Below are 20,866 nucleotides of genomic sequence, written 5' to 3'. Positions count from 1 at the left end.
CTGTTTTATATGCTTGCAATAGGTTTAGGTTTTGGCTGATGGCAATGACAATACCAGCATTAATCACTCGGTTTAAATTAGAAACATGTCGACAAAGGCCGTGACAGAACATTTCTAGGGGCTGGGGTATTACACATTTCCACTGTTTGCACCAATGATATGTATCGCTGCATCATCAACAACGTTGTTGGAACTATGGTGTTCGAACGTCGGAGGTAGCGAATTGCGACACAGGTACGATGCTTTCTGGAAACAGGTGTAACAGTGTCGTTGTTTGGTCGCAAGTTGCGTCGTACCATGGTGGTTAAGCAACGTCGTTGCTAACTTTTCTAGAAACGACCCCCTGAGTGGGGCAAATATCTCGCTCCTCGTTCTCAAGAATCAGTCAAATCGCGAACAGCCACAGCTCCGTTTAATTGTCAGGTGTGATGAAATGCGTTCATATTCCACTTTTTATGTCATAAACGTTGCAGGCCTATGGAAATGTTTAGTGGTAGGGTTGTCCAATGATCAGGTTGTTGCTTCAATTTGTGTTTTAATTTATGTGACCCACCGATGCTGGGTTCATCCGTTTGGCGCAAGTTTAAAATATTTAGCCGACTGCGTGATTTGTCATTTTCGTTCTTTTGGCAATTAATCCCGACTGATCCCTTTAGTTAATGTTGCCAAGCTTGTTTGTTGTTGCACTATCAGTGTTGCAGTCTTTTAAAATAAATGTTCTGAGTGAAATATATTGCCGTTGCTCTTAGTTCTTTGGGACCAGGGAGCTAAATTTACCTGACACGAATTTGACCGGAGAAGCGGCCGAGTAAACAGCCACCTGCTCTCAGCACAGTGTTCACTTGCGCGTCTAATCGGACGCGCAAGACTGACAATAGATGGGCGTAGGCCCGTCCAGGCCCATCCGTGCCTACGCGTATGCTTTCTAAATTATTTAGCTAACTCCATCCCCATCAACGAACTTAGGCTATATGGCCAATATCTTTGAAATTTAACGGTCTTGGTTTTATTAGTGGGCATGCCTCAGACTCGTGGTGTGAGCGGTATGGGAGCCGAACAGAGCGCCACTCCGCCTCTAAATTAAAAGCTCAGCGCTCAAATTCCATCCATATTACACAAAACTATAAAATGATCTAAACTTCATTCACTCTCGGTGTATAGATCAGGACAGACTTGTGAACAGGCTGCAGGTCAACAGTCTGACAGCCTGCATGAAGATAAGCATTAATGGTCCAATAGTAAAACAGTGCAATTACCAAAGGGCCCTTGAAATGATCTTTTTAAAGCCAAGGAGGATGGCTTGTAGCAATGCTAGTTGTCAGCTCTGCCATAAGTAGTGACTGATCACATTTGCACATTTTGATACAGCACAACTGATACCAGACCCCCCCCCCCCGGGACCTACGACCTACCACCTTGACTAACACATTTCCTGCGGGAAACACTGCTGTGTGTGTGTGTGTGTGTGTGTGTGTGTGTGTGTGTGTCTGTCTGTCTGTGTGTGTGTGTGTGTGTGTGTCTGCCTGCCTGTCAGTCAGTCAGTCTGTCTTTCTGTCAGTCTGTCTGTGTCTGTGTTTGTGTGACACAATAAGAGAAGACAGGGGAGTCTACCTTGAACTCATAGGACTCTTCTATGACCACCTCCAACCGACTGTGTTCCCCCAAGATGGGCTTCCCCATCTCAGCTATGCGCCTGGCTTCCTCTTCCTCCGCACTCATCTGCCCCTCTGGATCCTCTGGGAGAGGGAAGGAGGGAGGGATGGAGACAGACAGAGGAGGAAGAGAGTGATGGAGAAAAAGAGAGAGAGAGAGAGGAGGAGATAGATGGAATGAAAAGGGGAATGGCAGAGGAAAGACAGAAAGGAATAAAGGAGAGAGCAGATTGTTGGAGCAGATAGGGTATAGATTATAGAGTAGAGCAGAGACAGATCAAATGATGTTGATACAATCAACACAGCAAGCAGGAGCAAGAAAGACAAGGAGGGAAAGGGGGAGTAACAGAAAGAAGAAAAGGGTAATGGGATAAAATAGAAACATGAACACACACACACACACACACACACACACACACACACACTCTCACACACACACACACACACACACACACACACACACACACACACACACACACACACACACACACACACACACACACACACACACACACACACACACACTCTCTCACACACACACACACACACACACACACACACACACACACACACACACACACACACACACACACACACACACACACACACACACACACACACACACACACTCACACACACACACACACACACACTCACACACACACACACACACACACTCACACACACACACACACACACACACACACACACACACACACACACACACACACACACACACACACACACACACACACACACACACACACACACACACACACACACACACTCACACACACACACACACACACACACACACACACACACTCACACACACACACACACACACACACACACACACACACACACACACACACACACACACACACACACACACACACACACACACACACACACACACACACACACACACACACACACACACACACACACACACACACTCACACACACACACACACACACACACACACACACACACACCCACACACACACACTCACACACACACACACACACACACACACACACTCACACACACACACACACACACTCACATCCAAACAGAACAATGGCAGCAACTCACAGTTGGCTGCAACAGGCTGTTCAGCAAAATGGCAAAGCTAAGATCATTCCTCATTTCTCTGCCTCCACCGCTTGCCTCCCAGCTTACAGAGCAGACTCTAATTATCACATGAAGACAGGGCCATTGCTGCCTCACTGTTTCCATGACACTTTGCTCGTGTAACAGTAATGTTCTACATACCCTCAGGTGGTTCAAGGAATGGCCTCTGCTACAGCAGAGATAGGATTTTGGCTGATCTTTAACAAAAAGAAGAAAAGGCTGCACTTTGTATAAATGTTGTTGTATAATGTTTCAGGTTTGTGTGTAAGAGGGCACTACACCAAGACACACGCAATAGTAAAACAATCAATTCAAAGCAAAGTCCATTTTTTTTGTCTGTAATTGAGTTCGTTCGTTCTGAGTGAAGCCTGCTTCTGACCCTTTGTTTCCTGACCCTTAACAAAGCATAGCTCCTCATCCCCTGAGAGGGCTGCTGTACGAGAGCTGCTGAATCATACTGTTGCTCCCAACTGGTGACATATTTCACAGTGGAGCGAGAGAGTTGCCTCTGTCATCTTGGGGCAACCATGACACTCAACCGAGCTGCTGAATGTGGCGAGGAGGTTCCGAGAGGCTTTTCCCATTGCTGTGTTTACAGATACACCATCTCATGGCTACTGAGGAGGTGGAAACAGTTTGACGTGTAGGATGCTAAAAAACCATGACACAATAACCTGATAATAAAGAATGTCTGGGTGCTTATGAGCTCTTTAATGATATGGATGTGTGTGAAGTCTGTGCTAAACTGGAGCTCTAACATGGCAGAGGGGTGTGAGAGAGAGACTGGGGAGGGCATGGGGAACGGGACAGGCTGCTGTATGGGATGGCTTGTGAGTGTGAGGGTTACAGTACCTTGGTTGAGTAGCAAAGCTGTTGAGGAAATGAAAGAAGAAAGGTGAGAGGTTAGTTTCCTGCCCTCTCTTGAGCAGGTTATTCAGTGGTGTGTGAACAGTGGTGGGGGTTATCATGGCTTTAGTAACGTTACTCCTGCTCATTAGTGAGGAGATGAGGGTTAACAGAAAGACTGGAGACCTGGGGGATAGAGTTTCCCTAAAGCAATACCTGGGGTTGGGCTGTCTTTATAATGGCTCACTGACACTACTGCCCCATGGCAGACTAACTGATACTGTATCAACTGACCGTTATTGATAACCTTCTGATGACAAATTGGGGGGAAACGCTAGAAAAACCCTGATCACAGCAATATAACCCTCCATTCCATCAGTCTAAATGTACACAGAAGCACAGAAGCACAGGGAGACACTAACCTGAGATGCCCCTCTTCAGCCAGCGTGGTTCATCCAGCACAATAAAGAAATTCTCATGCTTTTCATATTCCTCATCATCAGTGATGCGCACTTGAATTGTCTGACTGCACACACACACACACACACACACACACACAAAATAAATAAAACTGTTGGTTACCCAAGTTTATGCACAATAAAACCATTAGCATGACAAGAGGATTTACATAAGATTCACTGCATTACAAAAATTAGAGGAAGCCCTCTTCCTTTGGCCCTATAAGAATGATCAGCCTCAGCTCAGCACTTAAATCACGTCACAGAGCCAGCACCCACATCAATATTTTATCACACACAACCTGAATTATTCAAAACAGGTCCTGAGCACCGCCTCCCCAGAGTCTGTCATCAACCAACACACACATGGGCATACACACACACATGTACGAACTATACAGTATATGATCTGTGGATATGTACACACACATACATTACGTATGGTAGTATCACCTTTGGACATACTATCAGTCACCACAACAACATCTGAAGTGGTGGAGCACAAGCAGGTGGCCCAAAGGTCTGGTGCTGTCAGAGCTGACAATGTGTCAGTGTGAGGCTGCACTGACTAATGGTGCTCTACTCCTTTAATTATCAGAACCAGACACTCTCGGTGGAATGGTGTGGGTAACCCCAGTGAAATGGGTAATAGGGAGCTTCATTTACAATGTGCAATTGTGAGACTCAGCGTTTACACCACAACAATTACGGAGCAATTAGAAACCTGAACTTCACCGTCTGCCTAACCTCAGTGGTCACTCTCTCTCTCTCTCTCTCTCTCTCTCTCTCTCTCCCATATATCTTTCCTGTCATACAAAGCACATTTGATCATGCCAGGCTCCACAAAGCCAAACAGCAGAGCTACACCAGGCTATTTTAATATTCTGTTCTGTGTTGCTATTAACAAACTGGGACTCCTAACAGTTTGGCCTCCATGAATAATGCATTAAGTTGTAGAGGGAAAAACGAGTCCTGCTCATCTCCGCTCCTTCTAGACAGATAGATAGATACTTTAGTCTTTCCAGGAAAGATGGAAGACAGTGATTACCGTGGCGCACTGACTTCCCCCTTCCTATTTTCTTTTTACACACTTTTTGTTTTTCTCTCAGACTGACTCACTCTGTGTCTCCCACTCACTGGTCTTTGAATTCTCTCGCTCCTTACCTCAATCAAAATCTCTCTCACACTCTCTAACACTCACACTTAGTCGAGTCTTTCCCTCCATGATTCTAAAAATGAACTTCACACACATTCACTCAAACTTTTCCTCTCTCTATCACCATTAGTCTCACCTCCAACAAAATGTCTGTCACTCTCTTACACCGTCATATTTCCACTCAGCCCCACCTTTCTCTCCCCTTTACCAACAGCACTTCACAAGTACACACTCAGTGCTCTGAGTTGAGTTTTCTCTCTCTCGGCACTCTCCTCTCTCTCTAAGCCTGGCTGTCATGTCTCCACTCACTGATATACTGTATATAGACCTTTCTCCGCTTTTCACTCATGCAGCTGATTGTTTTTCTTACGTGGTTTGATCGTTGACAAACTCTAGTTCTCCTCTCACGTCCTCGTAGTCCACACCGTCCCCCTTGGCACTGCCTGCTTCTGTGTGGTAGGGAAGGATGACCGTGCCCCGGGCGCCCGAGTTCCGCACCACCGTCACCTCCATGGTGCCCACGCTCTCACTCACGCGCAGCAGCCGCTCGCCGAAGGTGAAAATGCCGGCATGGTCATCATCCAGGATGGTCACTGTGGCAACCAGAGGCTCAACCAGTCGTCCCTTTGGAGCTGCGCCGACCTCGTCACTCTCAAACATGCCCTCTGCATCCCCCACCCGCAGGTTCAGCAGGCGGACAAAGAAGTGCTCGTCCTCCTCAAAGATGTCGTCGTCAATGATGCCAACCTGAGAGCAAGAAAGGGAAAGAAAGAGGAGAGGAGGAGAAGGGAGGTTGGAGGGAGTGGGGAGGGCAGGAATAGAGAGACCATGAGGGGAGTGTAGAGGAAGAGAAGGAGAGGATGGAACAGCAGACGACAAAACGAGTAGATGAGATGAGGGCAGAGGAGAAGTGAGAGGAGAGGTCAAAATGGGAAAGGTCAGGAAAGAATAGTTTTCCTCAGCAAGGTGTCAGACAAGGATGCCCATTAAGCCCTACTTTATTTGAATTGGCCAACACATAAAACCACTATTCAGCTAAAGGCCTTATCCTGAAAGAATCCGAGGTTTAGTACCCTTTACTTGCAATTGACCTAATAACAATGTCTTATACTGAAGTGAGTTCGTAGTAGCTTTAATAATTAAACAGGCAAATTTACGGGCAGTTCCAATCTGGCTATAAGGGGATTTGGATTTAAACAATTTCATCATAGATTGTTTTCAGGAGCTTCTGGGAAATGGAGTGGCCTTAATTTATTTAGAGAGTGAATAAACTTATGAAACAGAGAAGTATCGTCATGTAATCCATTGATTTTAACAATGTAACTGTATTCTACATACCAACTATTTAACTTGTAACTGTATCGGAATACAGTTACTCATAATTTGTATTCTGAATACGTAACGCCGGTACATGTATTCCGTTACTCCCCAACACTGCATTTACTGTAAGTGGCCATGTTTTTGCAGTTTTTTTTTTACTGAGGCTGTTCACAGGGGACAACTATTTGAAGCAAATATAGCCTTCTACGCCATTTCATCCCTTTTCCTCTTCTTTTCTCTCTTCATCCCTTTTTCCATTAGGACCACATCGCATTTGCTGCTTCAAGAGACAAACATAGTGACACACGTCGCCTTGCCATCTCAGTTTGGCAACAGCCCAGAGAATCAAATAAACCATCATGGCCCTGCTCTCCAAACCAACCAATTTGGTCTGGTTTCATGGAGTGTTATCGAAGGTCCATTATAACTTTAGGCTTTATACTTTGTTTAATTGTTGGTTACTAGTGCATTTCACTACCATGACTACCTGGTGTGTGCTTTATAAACACACACCTGGGCGTTATATGACTTGCATGACCTTAAACACCAAACTTTAACAAACCTTTAACTCTCCCATCATCAAGACCACTTTTCTCTTTACACAATGGAGAAAGGAAGCATTACAAAATGCATTTTTTCCCATAGTACTATTCTCTTCACAGCACTGTTTTAGATAAATGAATGCTGTTTTGCAAAAAAAGGGAAACAGAATGACACATTTGCACTTGTGTCTCTACACTAGTGTCCACTTTTGCAATCTCTATACCATAACCTATTTCCTCTCATAAATAACACTTTCTCATATCACAGTGACCTAAATAAAATTAATCCCTGATACATTGGCATAATGTATCTTTGCATGTATGCTGTATTGCATTTTCATATAAATGGGAGATTTTTGATATGGCACCACTTTACAGTGTGAGATGCAATGCAATAAACTATACAAAAATAAATACAAAATTGAACTCTGCAATGAAACAAACCAATTGCAACAAATGTGCTTCTGTTTCCTTGCCAACTGCTTTGTAGTCTGACCACGCCCACTGTGCTGCTTAATGTCAGTTTGTACTGTTTAGGCCAAGTAGGAAGTAATGATAATGCCTGATCAATGTGATTGGTTAGGCTGGACCAGTGAACACAAAGTCCCCAGACTCTATTCACGAAGCTAACTGCTTTGTACTCTTATTCTCTCTCTTCCCTCTTCCCTTCACTGTCTTCTTTTTTCTCTCATTCTCTTTCTCTCTCTTCCTCTCTCTGTCTCTCTCCTTCCATCTTTTCCATCTCATCGTTCCAAAAATTTGACCTGCTTCCCTCCCTCTCTCACCTGGATCTCCTTCCGGGTGTCTCCAGGCTTGAACACCACTGTGCCCTCGCCGTATTCGTAGTCAGAGCCAGCGTTGGCCGAGCCGTCCTCAGTGCGGTAGTCCACATAGAAGGTGCTCTCCCCGGCGCCACCCTGGCACACCACGGCCAGCTTCAGTACGCCACAGTTCTCCATGCACTGGTAGTGGGCACTCTCGAAAGCCAGGCGGCTGCAGATGGCCAGGTCATCCTCCTCACCTGTGTCCTCGCCCTCCTCCGCAATGGCCGTTCGCTTGGCGTGGTCGGCGGCATGCTTCTTCAGCACGTTGCCAGCGCCAATCATCATGCGTGTGGCCTGAACACGGTAAAACGCACGACTCTTCTGTTGGTGCAACAGAGCATAGTAGTTGGCCAGCTCCACCAGCTGGTCCAGCTCCTTGTCTGGGTACTTCTGCTTCAGGTCCTTCAGGATGCGGATGACCTGGGGCATGGGAGGGTTAAGGTTGTTACAGGACAGAACGGGGGAGTACTAACTAGTGTACTAGAAAAACTATTAACAAAAAGCATCTGTGTGAGAAAAAGTTAGACAGAAAGGACTGATGGCTGATAATGAGAGCAAATCAGTATACAGTATGTATGGGATAAGACGAGTTCCCTGCAAATATACATCAATTTTTCCTTTGCAAAATGCACTTAAACACACTCTTCTCATCACACCAAAACTTTAAACAGATGCTTCAAAAGAAAACTCTCTAAATTCTACTCTATTTACCAGTTGACCTTTTATCGTACTGTAAATAGTGCACTAGGGACATTGTCCAAATTGGTTCACAAACTGAGTCTGTGGTTTTTGTAAAGAGAGTGGAATAGAATTAGGTTTGTACTGGATACAGTTCTATTTTTACTGAATGCAGACTGAGCCAACAGCAGTATAACTGTATCAAAATCACACTAGGTGGTTTTACAGTATTACAATATATTTAAGGACCATTTTTTCTGTATGCTACATTAACCTACTGTGTGTGTGTGTGTGTGTGTGTGTGTGTGTGTCCTTCCCCTGCTCACCTCTTTGCGACTCTCGTCTAGCTCCTTGGTGTTCTCCACGGTGACGGTGGTGCTGTTGGAGTTGGGCAGGGTGGTGCCGGTGCCTGTGGTGTTGTTGATGCCCTCCTGGGTGTTTTCTGCCGGCCCCACTGCCCCCCCATGATGGGGGAACTTGCCGTCCATGATCATGCCCTCCATGCCCTTTGGGGTCATCTCTCCCTCCGTCTCCACCACAATGCCATGCCGCTTGTCGGCCCGGTAACGCTTGGACATGTACTTGTAAAAGAGGAGACGGCGGTCGGCGATCCAGGCAAGGATCACACACACAGGGAAGTAGAGGAGAGTGACCACGGCCTCCCAAACCTGCAGTCACACAAACACACACACACACACACACACACACACACACACACACCAATGGCACAAATACAGATACTTATTCATTCACACTCCATTTCTACCCTGGACATATATTCAATCTTTTGGGAGATCACAGCTCCAATGATGTCCAGAGACAGCATCCAGCTACACACCATAAGGCGGCCAACTCCACGGCAGACGGCAACTACAGTCTGTTGAAGGCAGCTAAAGCTAAAGCACCATAAATCACTTCCACAAGAGCTCCACTGGGTGCACTGCCACAGCCCAGTACACAGAATGTATCATCATTACAGGCATATAGTGTATGATCTTTTCCCATCCACATCCACATGCAGACATAACATTACTTTCCAAAAACCAAAACACATGAGCTCATGAAAAAGACATGCACACAATGAACACCAATAAAATAGTGTGTACTTCACAGACCACCAATAAAATAGTGTGTACTTCACAGACCACCAATAAAATAGTGTGTACTTCACAGACCCACCTCCACCACTCCTGGCGTGATGACGGACAGGATAAGGTACAGCCAGATGTAGGCAAAGATGCTCCAGAAAGCGGTGACGAAGAACACACGCAGGTGCTTGATCTTCCGCGATTCCCCTTCTGGGATGACCCACACGCAGATGGCGATGATCACAAACATGTTGAAGGCCGCACTGCCAACAATGGTGCCAGGGCCCAGCTCCCCAGACACAAAACCATGCCCACACACCTGCCAGGATCACGCCACAAAGCACATGCCCAACATTAATGTTTCACACCCACCTGAGCCCTCATATTCAGATTCAACATCAGACAGATACAGTATAAAGGATTATGCAAAGATCTTTGTTTCTTTGTGTCTATGTTCCCAAATTAAGCATATGTGTAACCTGCCATTCACTTTTAACGATTCAGTTCTCCTCTTGCCACCAAAGCAAATGAGATTAGCAGTAAATCCACAGATTAGGCAGTGAAAAATAATAATTAGGCAGTGGAAAATAATAATAAATGACACTTTAAAACAATCTACTGATGGGGGAGATCTGATCTCCATTGGGATCTGGATCAAGCAGTGGACAGCATAATGGCTAAATGCTCCTATCAGGTTTATATTGAACAAACATGCCTGCAATGTTTTGGCCCAAAACATTAAAGTTAAAGACAACTAGTAAGACTTTTATTCAATTCTAAATGTAACTAGGAGCCTGTGCAAAGACCTGAGGACTCTGTGCTCTCTTTTCTTTGTTAAAATTCTGGCTGCGGCATTTTGAATTAGCGGTACCTGTCTAAATCTGCATAGACACAAAATCTCTGATCTTAGCTATGTTTCTTATGTGCTAAAATGCTGATTTAGCTATGGGTTTCAATGTGATCGAGGAAACTAAGATTCCCATCCATAAGGTGGAACAAACTCCTGACAAAGACAGCCTACAGAGATGTGTGATGGAGATGTGGTGTGCTTGTAGTGTCTGCTTCCTGATTTGAGGGCAGAACAAATGTGTCATAACACCCACTCTCTACATGCTCCATGGGAGACTTCTCAACACTGACAATAGAGCACATGTAGTCAAAGAGGAAACACAAACAGTTCTAGCAATATAGTTTAAGCAGTTCTAGTTCTACTTCTAGGAAGTTCCAGCAACAATACGAGGCTTAATTAAACATTTCACATACAATACCAGAGATACAATATTATAGTATTTAAAATAAATGTAACTTTAAGTTGAATTTCACAAGTGGGAAATTGAGTTGGACTGATGAGGGAAAATTAATGAACATATTTTAGCATAAGGTGATGCAAGTAGCGGCCCTCTTAAGCCTGCAAATGAACAGAGACCATTTATAATATGATAATAAGCTTTTGCACGCTCAAATCAGTGATGTCAGAAGCAGGCTGTGGGGCTACCATTAGAGGCCTGCTCAACACCATCTGTGTCATGCTAGCCGAGCTGCTGCTAATGTGGCTGGACAATGATGAGTCTGACAGCTGTCATCTCACACTAACGAGCCACTGGGCCAGCCACAGAGTATGTCAGAGTGTGTGAGGGCACATCACCAAGATAGAGATGGAGGCGAGAGAGAGAGAAGAGAGAGAGAGAGACAGAGAGAAGAGAGAGGGTGGAGAGCAGCAGAAAGAGGATATGAAAAATGAAGCAGACTGCTTGACCTCTCACCTCGATGACAGACAGCAGGATTTCAGGGGCAGAGGAGCCCAGGGCCATGAGCGTGAGGTTGGAGACCGTCTCGTTCCAGATGCGCACCGTAGCCACAGATGTCTCCCCATTCGGCATGGTGATGGTCACCTCCTTCTCCTGCTCACCGGTAACAAAGAAGGTGTCACTCATTTGTCAGTCATTGTGTCAGGTCACATCTAAATCTAGCATCTGTGGGCGGAGAACCTTTCCTTTATAAATGGCAGGGAACCGTTGCTGAATAGTGCTATTTAGCTGCCAGGTCTGCCTTCTAAACAAGGAAAGGAAATCAAATGTGTTTCTCTAGCACCTGTATCTAGACTGAAGTGGACACAGCAGGGATTCAATTTGGGCCTTAAGCACAGCCCACTTCCCAGCAGGCACAGTGAGGCAGCAGCCCACTCCATTGATCTCCACAAGCTCAGCTCCTGCCCTGCAGGGACGCACTGGGATATTTATTTGTGTGGCTTTATGGACTCTCTCAGTCATTCATGCCAACATACAGTAACTATATAAAAACACAGTGTCTTCTGAAGGCAGCCACTGATGGATGGAGGGACTGAATGAGCTCATTCATATTGGCATTGGCTCTCTTCCTGTTCTATCTCAGGGACACAGCTCCTCATACTGTCCTGCTCATCATATAACCAAGGCCACATTGGATAGAATGCATGAAATAAAGATGTACAGGAAGCTGTGCAGTATAGGCAGCACACAGTTGCGTACACATGAGATAATTACATTGGTCTATTTGGTCCATATGTTTTTTACTTGAGTGCACATATAGATGTAATTTGCACAGCATTTGTGCTCATTACATTTAGCACTAAATGAGAATGACAATGAAAACCCATTAAAGTTCCGTTAATATTCAGGCAGCCAATTTTAGTAGAATATTGTACTATTAATTTGATTTACAGAAAAAAATGTCAGCAGCATAGTAGCGGGAGAGATAAATCATTTACCATTTAAAGCTGTCAATTTCTGAAATTCTTGAAGAGTAAAAAGTATTTTTATTTTTAAATGTGCTTCTTTAAAGGGTGGGGGACTTTTTTAAATTTGTTGATGATAAAAAAAAGATAAAATGAAAAGATGACAGGAGGGCCCACTTTGACATATTCCATTACTAAGAGCCTCAGAGCAGTAGATTATAGAACTGGAAACAACAGCAAATCAATACTCACAGCCCTCAAAGGGTGGGCCACAGCAGCCCCACACATATTAGACATGAGGAATCCAGCCACACTCTCTTTGAATCAATTCATTAAGACTTTTATTTTCTTATTTTAAAATGTCTGCCTGCTTTTCACTGTACTCATGTTTCACTCATGATCCCTTCTGTTATATAACTCCAATCAACTGCCAAATCAAAACAATTCAAACACATGCTCATCTAATTCCTCATACTCTATGAATGTGAAGTTACTCTGATCTTCCATAATCTGACATCTCTGAGTCATGATCTAAGAGAGAGACATACGGAAGACATACCTGTGAAGTAATGACCTCAATGGAAGCCATGAAGCGGTCAGCGATAATGGACACGCCCAGGAAAATGTACATGAGGGACACAAAGTAGACAACAGCGCGTGCGATCTTGTCCCCCAGGCCGGGGTTGACGGGCTCCCACACAGGGAGCAGGATGCCCTTCCTGCACTGGACCACCGTTAGGCACTTGTCAGGGGTCCCATCGGACAGGTTGGAGTAGGACGTGGGATAGACGGAGGGCAGGAAGCTGGGGTAGAAGGCCTCAGTCCCGGGCTGGGACTCCGGAGAGCAGAGGGGAGGCAGGGCGGAGAGGAGCACCACGAGGAGGAGCAGAAGAGGAGGGGAGGAGAGAGCCATGACTGCAGTCCTGCAGGAGGCCTGAGGTGGAATGAGAGGGGGGCAGAGACCGGGCCAGGTAGGGAGGGCTCGCAGAGATCACCTGGGAAAGGGGAAGCATAAAGAAACAGAAAAAATATCAATAGACTGTAGCATCCCGTTTTCATCCAAACAGTAATGTTGCTGTCGTAGACAGAAAACACTTCACACAGAGTAGTATGTTTGAGCTGGGCTGCCATACTGCACAGTGAAAGTAAAGGGACATTTGAGAGCATGCAGGAATAGGAGATAGTGTTATGCTCCTGAAGGCTGATGCATAATCATCATCACAATGCATTCATCTCAAACGAGCCACAGCATGGCTACCTGTACTGAGGAACTTTATGGGTCTTGTGAGTGATATGTCATGTCAAAGTGTTTTCTCATCTTTATGTCAATATTCCATGAGTGTGTGTGTGTGTGTGTGTGTGTATGTGTGTGTGTTTACACATGCATGGTGTGTGTCCATGTGTGAGGGCATGCCTCTGCCAGTTTACTGAGTGAATCACTGCCAGTTTATGAGATTAGCATTTCCGTGGGAGGAGAGAGGAGAGGAGAGGAGAGGAGAGAGGAGAGGAGAGGAGGGAGGAGAGGAGAGGAGAGGAGAGAGGAGAGAGGAGAGGAGAGGAGAGAGGAGAGGAGAGGGAGAGGAGAGAGGAGAGGAGAGGAGGAGAGGAGAGGAGAGGAGAGGAGGAGAGCAGGCCTGTCTCCATCCCCAGAGCGAGGACACCTGTTGTCTTCTGTGCTTCCCCGTCCATCTCCCCCTCCCTGCCCTGCTCTTCCTGCTCTAGCCTTGTGGGACTGTTGGCCAATACACATGCTTTCCATGGGTCCCAATACAAACACAGAGACAGGTGAGCTGAGCTCTCTGTTGCTCTAGTCAAGGAACAGGGAAATAAAATGACTCAAATGCATTTCATGCAAAGGTCTGCTTACGTATTAAGATTAATATCATATTTGTTAGATTATTATTAGGTTGTTAATGGGTCTATGAGGGTGTGTAGAGTGGAGGGGGATCAAGTTTAACAGTGCAGAATTAAACTGCCCTCTCTACACCAAGCAGGTGTGTGGAGACTGATATTTGTGAGAACACTCCAAGGCATTGATTTACACTTTGATTAAATGCTCTCAGGATTCTTTTTCTTGTAATGATCTTTCCCAACACACATTAAACACCACCAACACCAAGAGCACTTCCCTCTCCCATATAACACACTCCCTTTCCTGCTCTCCTCCTTCTCTAGACATTCTCTCACTCCAGCCTTCACTCTCCTTTCTCCAACTATGGAACCCTTTTAAAGCTGTCTTTTGAGAGCCACAAGGTGTTTAAAGCTGTCTTTTGAGAGCCACAGGGTGTTTATTGTACAGATGGTTTGGCTGATGGTGTATTCTCCACACTCGGTCTAGCTACACAGTGTTCAGATTGTGGGATGGCTGTACCTCTGACCAGGCTCTGCACAGAATATCAAGCAGGCGGTGGGAGTAGGGGGTTAAGCAGTGAATGGGCCAGGCTAGACAGAGGAGAAATACATGGAGAAGAGAGGAAACACAGAATGGAAAATTGAAGAGTTGAAATGGAAATAGAGAAGAACTTGGGGCACACTTTAGAGTTGTGGCAACCTCAAATGGTGGTGCCAAGGTGAGGAAATAGCAGTGTGACAGAGGGGCCCGGGCAAAAAGAAAGAGTGAGAGAGTAAGAGAGCCAGAGGGGGAGAAATGGGGTGAGAGGAGGAAGAAGAGAGAGGGTAGTCCCATGTAGCGGGAGCTCATAGATATTCAGTGCACGGCCTGGGCGTTTCCATGGCGACCTGCTGAGGGGGTTGTGAGGGTGATCTATCGCATGGGAATGGAGACGAGAAGGAGAGAGAGCGAGAGAGAGAGAGAGAGAGAGAGAGAGAGAGAGAGAGAGAGAGAGAGATAGAGAGAGAAGAAGAGAAGACGCAGAGTGAGATCTGAGGAGGACATTGTTTCATCAAGTAGGAGACTTGGAGAATCCCTGTTGCCAACAGCAAAAGGACATGCAACATACATGCACATACTAACATAAACACAGCCAGGGCTGTACACGCACACACTGACACACACACACACCAACGGAATTGGTCTGGCAAGTATTTTTTCTGTGTCAGCAAACCTCACGCACTACATCCAGCTTCAACTGACCACTGCAGTCCGACACAAAAACAGGAACCTCCTATCTATATCCTCAATTCATCCCAGAATAATTCAAACAGACGGACCCAGGATGATGGACGAGCATCAGAAGCGGCTTGGCTGGGGGGTTGAATGGCGGCTTTGTTGGACTGAAGTGCTGATTCTGTTCCTCAGCTGACTCCTCTGCTGCCCTGGTACAGACACACACACACACACACACACACACACAGACACACACACACACACACACACACACACACACACACACACACACACACACACACACACACACACACTCCGTCCGCTCAGCCTCAACACACACACTAATGAATTGATCTGTAGCTGCGGCAGTCGGTCGCTCTGGACGACTGGCTTGGCTGCTTTCACTGGTTCAAATTGGTTTTGATTCAGGTCACCTGTTTTTGCGCAGGTTCCTTGGTGCTGTAAGAGTTCTCTGCGCCTCTCTATTCTGCACTTTGTATTCAGTGAGAGGAGCCCACTTCAGCAGGCCACGCCACACATGAGCACAGGCTGAATTAGTCCTGCTTTTGCTTTTGCTTTTGTCACACTGTTTGAGATCAATCTGCAGACACATTATTTTTTTCTGTAGCCTTAAAACAAATGTATACCAAACAATATTTCATACATTTAGATTCATATAATACCATATGTACCATTTGATATATAATTAAACAAATCACTATCTGTCGCAATACAGTATATATTTGGAGCTCTCCAAAGATGAGGAAATAGCCATGTGCATTCTCTCTGCACTCCCCCTCCAAATGAAAGCTCTTAGTCATGAAGTCATGGCCACATGCATGAGTGAGCACTCACAATAAACAACACGGGGACGGAAGAGTGACCCACAGCCAGATTTCAGGATGGTGAAGAATAGAAAGAGGCTCCCTGCTCCATCCGCTTTCAAAACAACCAGCAGCATGGCAGGCAAAAGTAAACACAATCAAAAGCACATCTCTGGACCCTTTTGCAGAACAAGCATCTGAGCTCTTGGCATGTCAGCTCTGGGTCTCTCCTGCTAAATACCAACAGTCAGGATGTGTTATCTGCAAACCATTGAGGCCTCAGTGGTAGAACAGGAGTGCCATGTTTTAATTCCTGTGGTGAGGCGCTAACTCTCCTGTGTCTTTTTAGATTGGCCCATGGCGACTGTTCCAAGTAAATGTCACCATCCAAAATGCCACCCAGTCTCCTAACCACAGGCTTCCAGACAGTGGCCGGACCGGAGGTCAGATTAGCAATGACGGCTATTTCTCTAATCAGCTCCTTCTCTGGAGGGCATTGCACTCTATTTGATTAGGGGAGTTTCTGCCCCAGCCTATTGATTCAATCTGAAATTGCAAGACATTTTGCTCTTGCTCTTTTTCTTGCGTGCACTGCAGTTATGTTGCCATCAAGTCACATTTTCTGTTGCAATCAAGAATTTAGAGTGATTGTTTTGTCCCGCAGTCAAGCAGTCATTCCAGCTGTTATTTTCACGTAAGACCTTCTCCTGAAAGTGTGTGTGTGTGTGTGTGTGTGAGTCAGGCTCCTTCAGAGTTTTTGATGGTTAAGTAGAATTACTGTTTAGCTCTACCATGCAGCTGCAAAGACGGATGTGACACAAGTAAAGCCTAATGAGGTCAAGAGTTAGAACTACTGTAAGGAGATTAAGATTTCTGACCTTTTTCCAAAAGACAAGGAGCTGAAGAAAAACAGCACAGATAGAAATGGGATCTTTATACACCCAGACAAATCACATTTAAAAAATAAATAGATACACTAGAGCCTTTCTGTCATTATCCACATCTTTACAGGCTGCTGAATTTAACAGTTTATTATTGTACTTAGCTGACAAACTATTAGTTTGGTTTATTCATTTTTAGAGTAGATCTCATCTTGAATTTCCCCTTGGGGATCAATAAAGTATCTATCTATCTATCTATCTATCTATCTATCTGAGAGTATATTATTATTATTATTATTATTATTATTATTATTATTATTATTATTATTATGCTTGGTTTAATTTCCCATTGTCCTGTGTTCTTTAAAATGTGCATTAACATGTTATTTGAACACCTATGAAGTAGATCCATTTTTTTGGCCGTATCACAGTTGCCAGAGATGATGTCAGATGACCCTGGTCAGGCAGCTCCTAACTGAGCTTCAGCTGCTCGTATAGCAGCCGCAGGACTGGAGCGTGTGGGCGAGAGGAGGCTGCCACCCTCAGCATAGCATTGCTGCTATAGAACTGCTGCTTCTAGGCATTCACGTCACCTCCACTTAACACACCGTGCTGCCCCCACACCATCACCTCACGCTACACCCCAAGAGATCATGAAGAAGGAGAACAAAGACATCAACACATTGTGTTCCATAATAACAGAGCAGCAGAGAGATGGCTGAATAGCTAGATCAACAGGTGAGTGCTGTAGTGGTGTACAGGAGAGTGCTGTAGTGGTGTATAGGTGAGTGTACAGGAGAGTGCTGTAGTGGTGTATAGGTGAGTGTATAGGTGAGTGCTGTAGTGGTGTATAGTACAGGAGAGTGCTGTAGTGGTCTACAGGAGAGTGCTGTAGTGGTGTACAGGAGAGTGTTGTAGTGGTGTACAGGTGAGTGTACAGGAGAGTGCTGTAGTGGTGTATAGGTGAGTGTATAGGTGAGTGCTGTAGTGGTGTACAGGAGAGTGCTGTAGTGGTGTATAGTACAGGAGAGTGCTGTAGTGGTGTACAGGAGAGGGGAGTGCTGTAGTGGAGTGCTGTAGTGGTGTACAGGAGAGGGGAGTGCTGTAGTGGAGTGCTGTAGTGGTGTACAGGAGAGGGGAGTGCTGTAGTGGTGTACAGGGGAGTGCTGTAGGCCATGAGGGCTTGAGCAGAATGCTGAGAGCAAAGGAGCTGGTGCTGGTGAGCACACTGAACATAAGGGCCCAGGGGCAAAGAAAGGAAACATGCAGTATTTGAAACATGACAAGAGAACATTGATTTAATGTTTCATGATAAAGTCTCAGCACATTTTGGTTTATCAGTCCGCGCGCTGTACTAATAGCCATTGCAGAGCACAGATAAATTCACTGCACGACCCTCTAAATATATTTCAGGGCTACACTGACACAGTTATTCTCTTTCTTCTATTATTTCAAAACACACCAAGGACAAGCAGGTGATGATGCGTACACACACAGTGCCTGACCCAGTCTGCTGCTGTTGCCAGGCAGATGTTCCCACCCAAAGAGGAGGCAAGGGGAGGAGAGGAGGCAGATAGAGGAGGGAAAGAGAGGAGAAGGAAAGAGATAATGTTCTGTAGGGAATTTAGCAGTGTGTATTTCTCACATACAGACATAGACACACATATACCCTGCAGGCACCAACACAAACAAGCACATGCAAGCAAACACTCAGATGCAGAGAGTAGCCACCGGGGGTGGGGGGGGGGGTAAGGTTGATTAAACTGATTAGAGAATGAAATTAATCAATGCATTTTGATATTCTGTTGCTGCTGAAGCAGTTATCTGTAGGTCTGAATGAAATAATGATGTGTGTTTGTGTGTGCGTGTGTGTGTGTGAGAGAGAAAGACAGAGGGAGAGAAAGAGAGATAAAGAGACAGAGAATGAGAAATAGAGAGAGAGAGATGAAATAGCAATACATTTTGCTTTGGTGATCAGTAGGGGTAACCCACGGTGATGTGCACTGTGCATGTGAGTGAAAGTATGTTTGTGTAGGGTGTGTGTGTGTAGGGTGTGTGTGTGAGTGTGCGCGCGTGCGTGTGTGTGTGCGTGTGTGTGTGTGTAAGGGTCGTCAGCTTCAGTTTGGCATCATAGTGGATGTGAACAGCCCCAGCTGTCCATAGGGAGATGTAACTAGTGGCTCTGCAGCAACAAGCAACAGGCCAATGGCAGCAGACATGATCAGGCTAATGAGAGCTGGCGCCCGATTAGAGGAACAGGAAGGGAGGATGGAGGTGAAGGAGAAGAAAGTAATACAGTGAAAAAGATGAAGAGATAAGTAACACCTGGGGTAGGGGTCAAGAGAGGTACATAGAGAGATGGAAAGAGAGAGAGAGAGAGAGAGAGGGAGAGAGAGGGGAAAGACAGGACAGGACATTAATCAGGAAAAAGATACCCCACACTACCTTGCCAAAGTAGTACCAATCGATCAGATTACTGTAAACTGACCTTTAAGCAGCCTTACTATACTGTTCTCACCCACTTACTTCCATTTCCAAATCATGAACATCAATTAGACTCTGGAATGTTGTACACAGAGAGTATTTTCCATCTCAGCAATAATTCACCACTCCTCCACCATGCAGCCTGTGTGAAAGTCTTGAGGGTGTTATATCCTGAAATATTCTGCTGTGATGAAGAGACTGAGCTGTTAGCTTTCAATATAAAAGACCAGACAGCTCGGTGTGTGCACATGCTCATTCTGCTTTACAATGACTGAATGCAAATAGCGTTATCTATTATAACATATATTCTAACAGGAACCATGTCTTACCAAGCTCAGTTGTGCATTGAATTGAAAAACATGGGTGGGTCTGCAGCTGTTTCATAGTCTCTCCTGGGTGAGCCTGTCTGCCTCCTCACCTCACTGAGTATGTCAATCTCAGTATCTCAGCATCAGTGTTGGGAATGTTACTTTAAAAAAGTAATTAGTTATAGTTACTCACTACTTGTTCCAAAAAGTAACTGAGTTAGTAACTGAATTACTCTATGATAAGAGTAACTTGTTACCAGGGAAAGTAACTATTTGCGTTACTGTTGCTATATGTCAAAGAATTTGGATTTTTTGAGCTGTTTTGAGCAGCCAGTTTAAATGAGTAGAACAGACAGGTGTTTGTAGGCTACATAACTCTCAATATTTATTAGATAGATAGATAGATAGATAGATAGATAGACAGATAGATAGATACTTTATTGATCCCCAAGGGGAAATTCAAGATATTGCACATCGACAGACCTATGGTTGACTTCAGCCTGTGTCATAGGTTTTTGTTGTGAGGCAGAAAGATCGAGCTTATGCTGCTTGGAGGCATAGACTGTATATACAGTCTATGCTTGGAGGACTTTGCTCCGAGTCCTTCTTTGCTAGTGGATGGCGAGCTATCATCTGTGGTTTTCGGAGGTATCGGTGTTTTTGGCCACTAGCTTTAGATGCGTGTGTGAGATGCTTCATTGGGGGCCAAGCAGCGAAGCTGCGAGGACGTCATTGTGTTTCTACGTTTTCCTATTATTATTATTATATGCAATGGGAGTCTATGGCAGCCCATAGAACCGTATGGTAAAAAGTTGGGAAATTTGGCACACTGATTGGGGACGGTCCCATGATTCATGTCACCAAGTTTCATGTTGGCAACTCGAAC

The 20,866-nt window shown here is 45.2% G+C and overlaps 1 protein-coding gene across 6 annotated transcripts in view; it reads right to left on the bottom strand.

The window, feature by feature from the left end:
* slc8a2b (solute carrier family 8 member 2b) overlaps positions 1-20,866 on the bottom strand; it is a 71,094-nt gene that overhangs the window by 12,192 nt on the left and 38,036 nt on the right. For 5 of the 6 annotated variants that reach the window (XM_048264180.1, XM_048264181.1, XM_048264178.1 and 2 more), the window contains 9 exons: positions 12,976-13,411; positions 11,467-11,604; positions 9,795-10,022; positions 8,942-9,283; positions 7,899-8,357; positions 5,622-5,998; positions 4,060-4,163; positions 3,644-3,661; positions 1,612-1,736 (listed from right to left, as the gene is read on the bottom strand). In XM_048264180.1, coding sequence (XP_048120137.1) covers positions 1,612-1,736; positions 3,644-3,661; positions 4,060-4,163; positions 5,622-5,998; positions 7,899-8,357; positions 8,942-9,283; positions 9,795-10,022; positions 11,467-11,604; positions 12,976-13,329 — 2,145 coding nt within the window. In that variant the 5' untranslated portion in view covers positions 13,330-13,411. Of the gene's footprint in view, positions 1-1,611; positions 1,737-3,643; positions 3,662-4,059; positions 4,164-5,621; positions 5,999-7,898; positions 8,358-8,941; positions 9,284-9,794; positions 10,023-11,466; positions 11,605-12,975; positions 13,412-15,587; positions 15,693-20,866 lie in introns of all 6 variants that reach the window. The other variant, XM_048264179.1, reaches the window with a different exon arrangement.

The sequence above is a fragment of the Alosa alosa genome, chromosome 15 (genome assembly GCF_017589495.1).
Source record: "Alosa alosa isolate M-15738 ecotype Scorff River chromosome 15, AALO_Geno_1.1, whole genome shotgun sequence".
In the NCBI taxonomy this organism is placed as follows: Eukaryota; Metazoa; Chordata; class Actinopteri; order Clupeiformes; family Clupeidae; genus Alosa; species Alosa alosa.
Note: the sequence above shows the minus strand (reverse complement) of the source record. Positions and strands in the feature narration are given on the sequence as shown.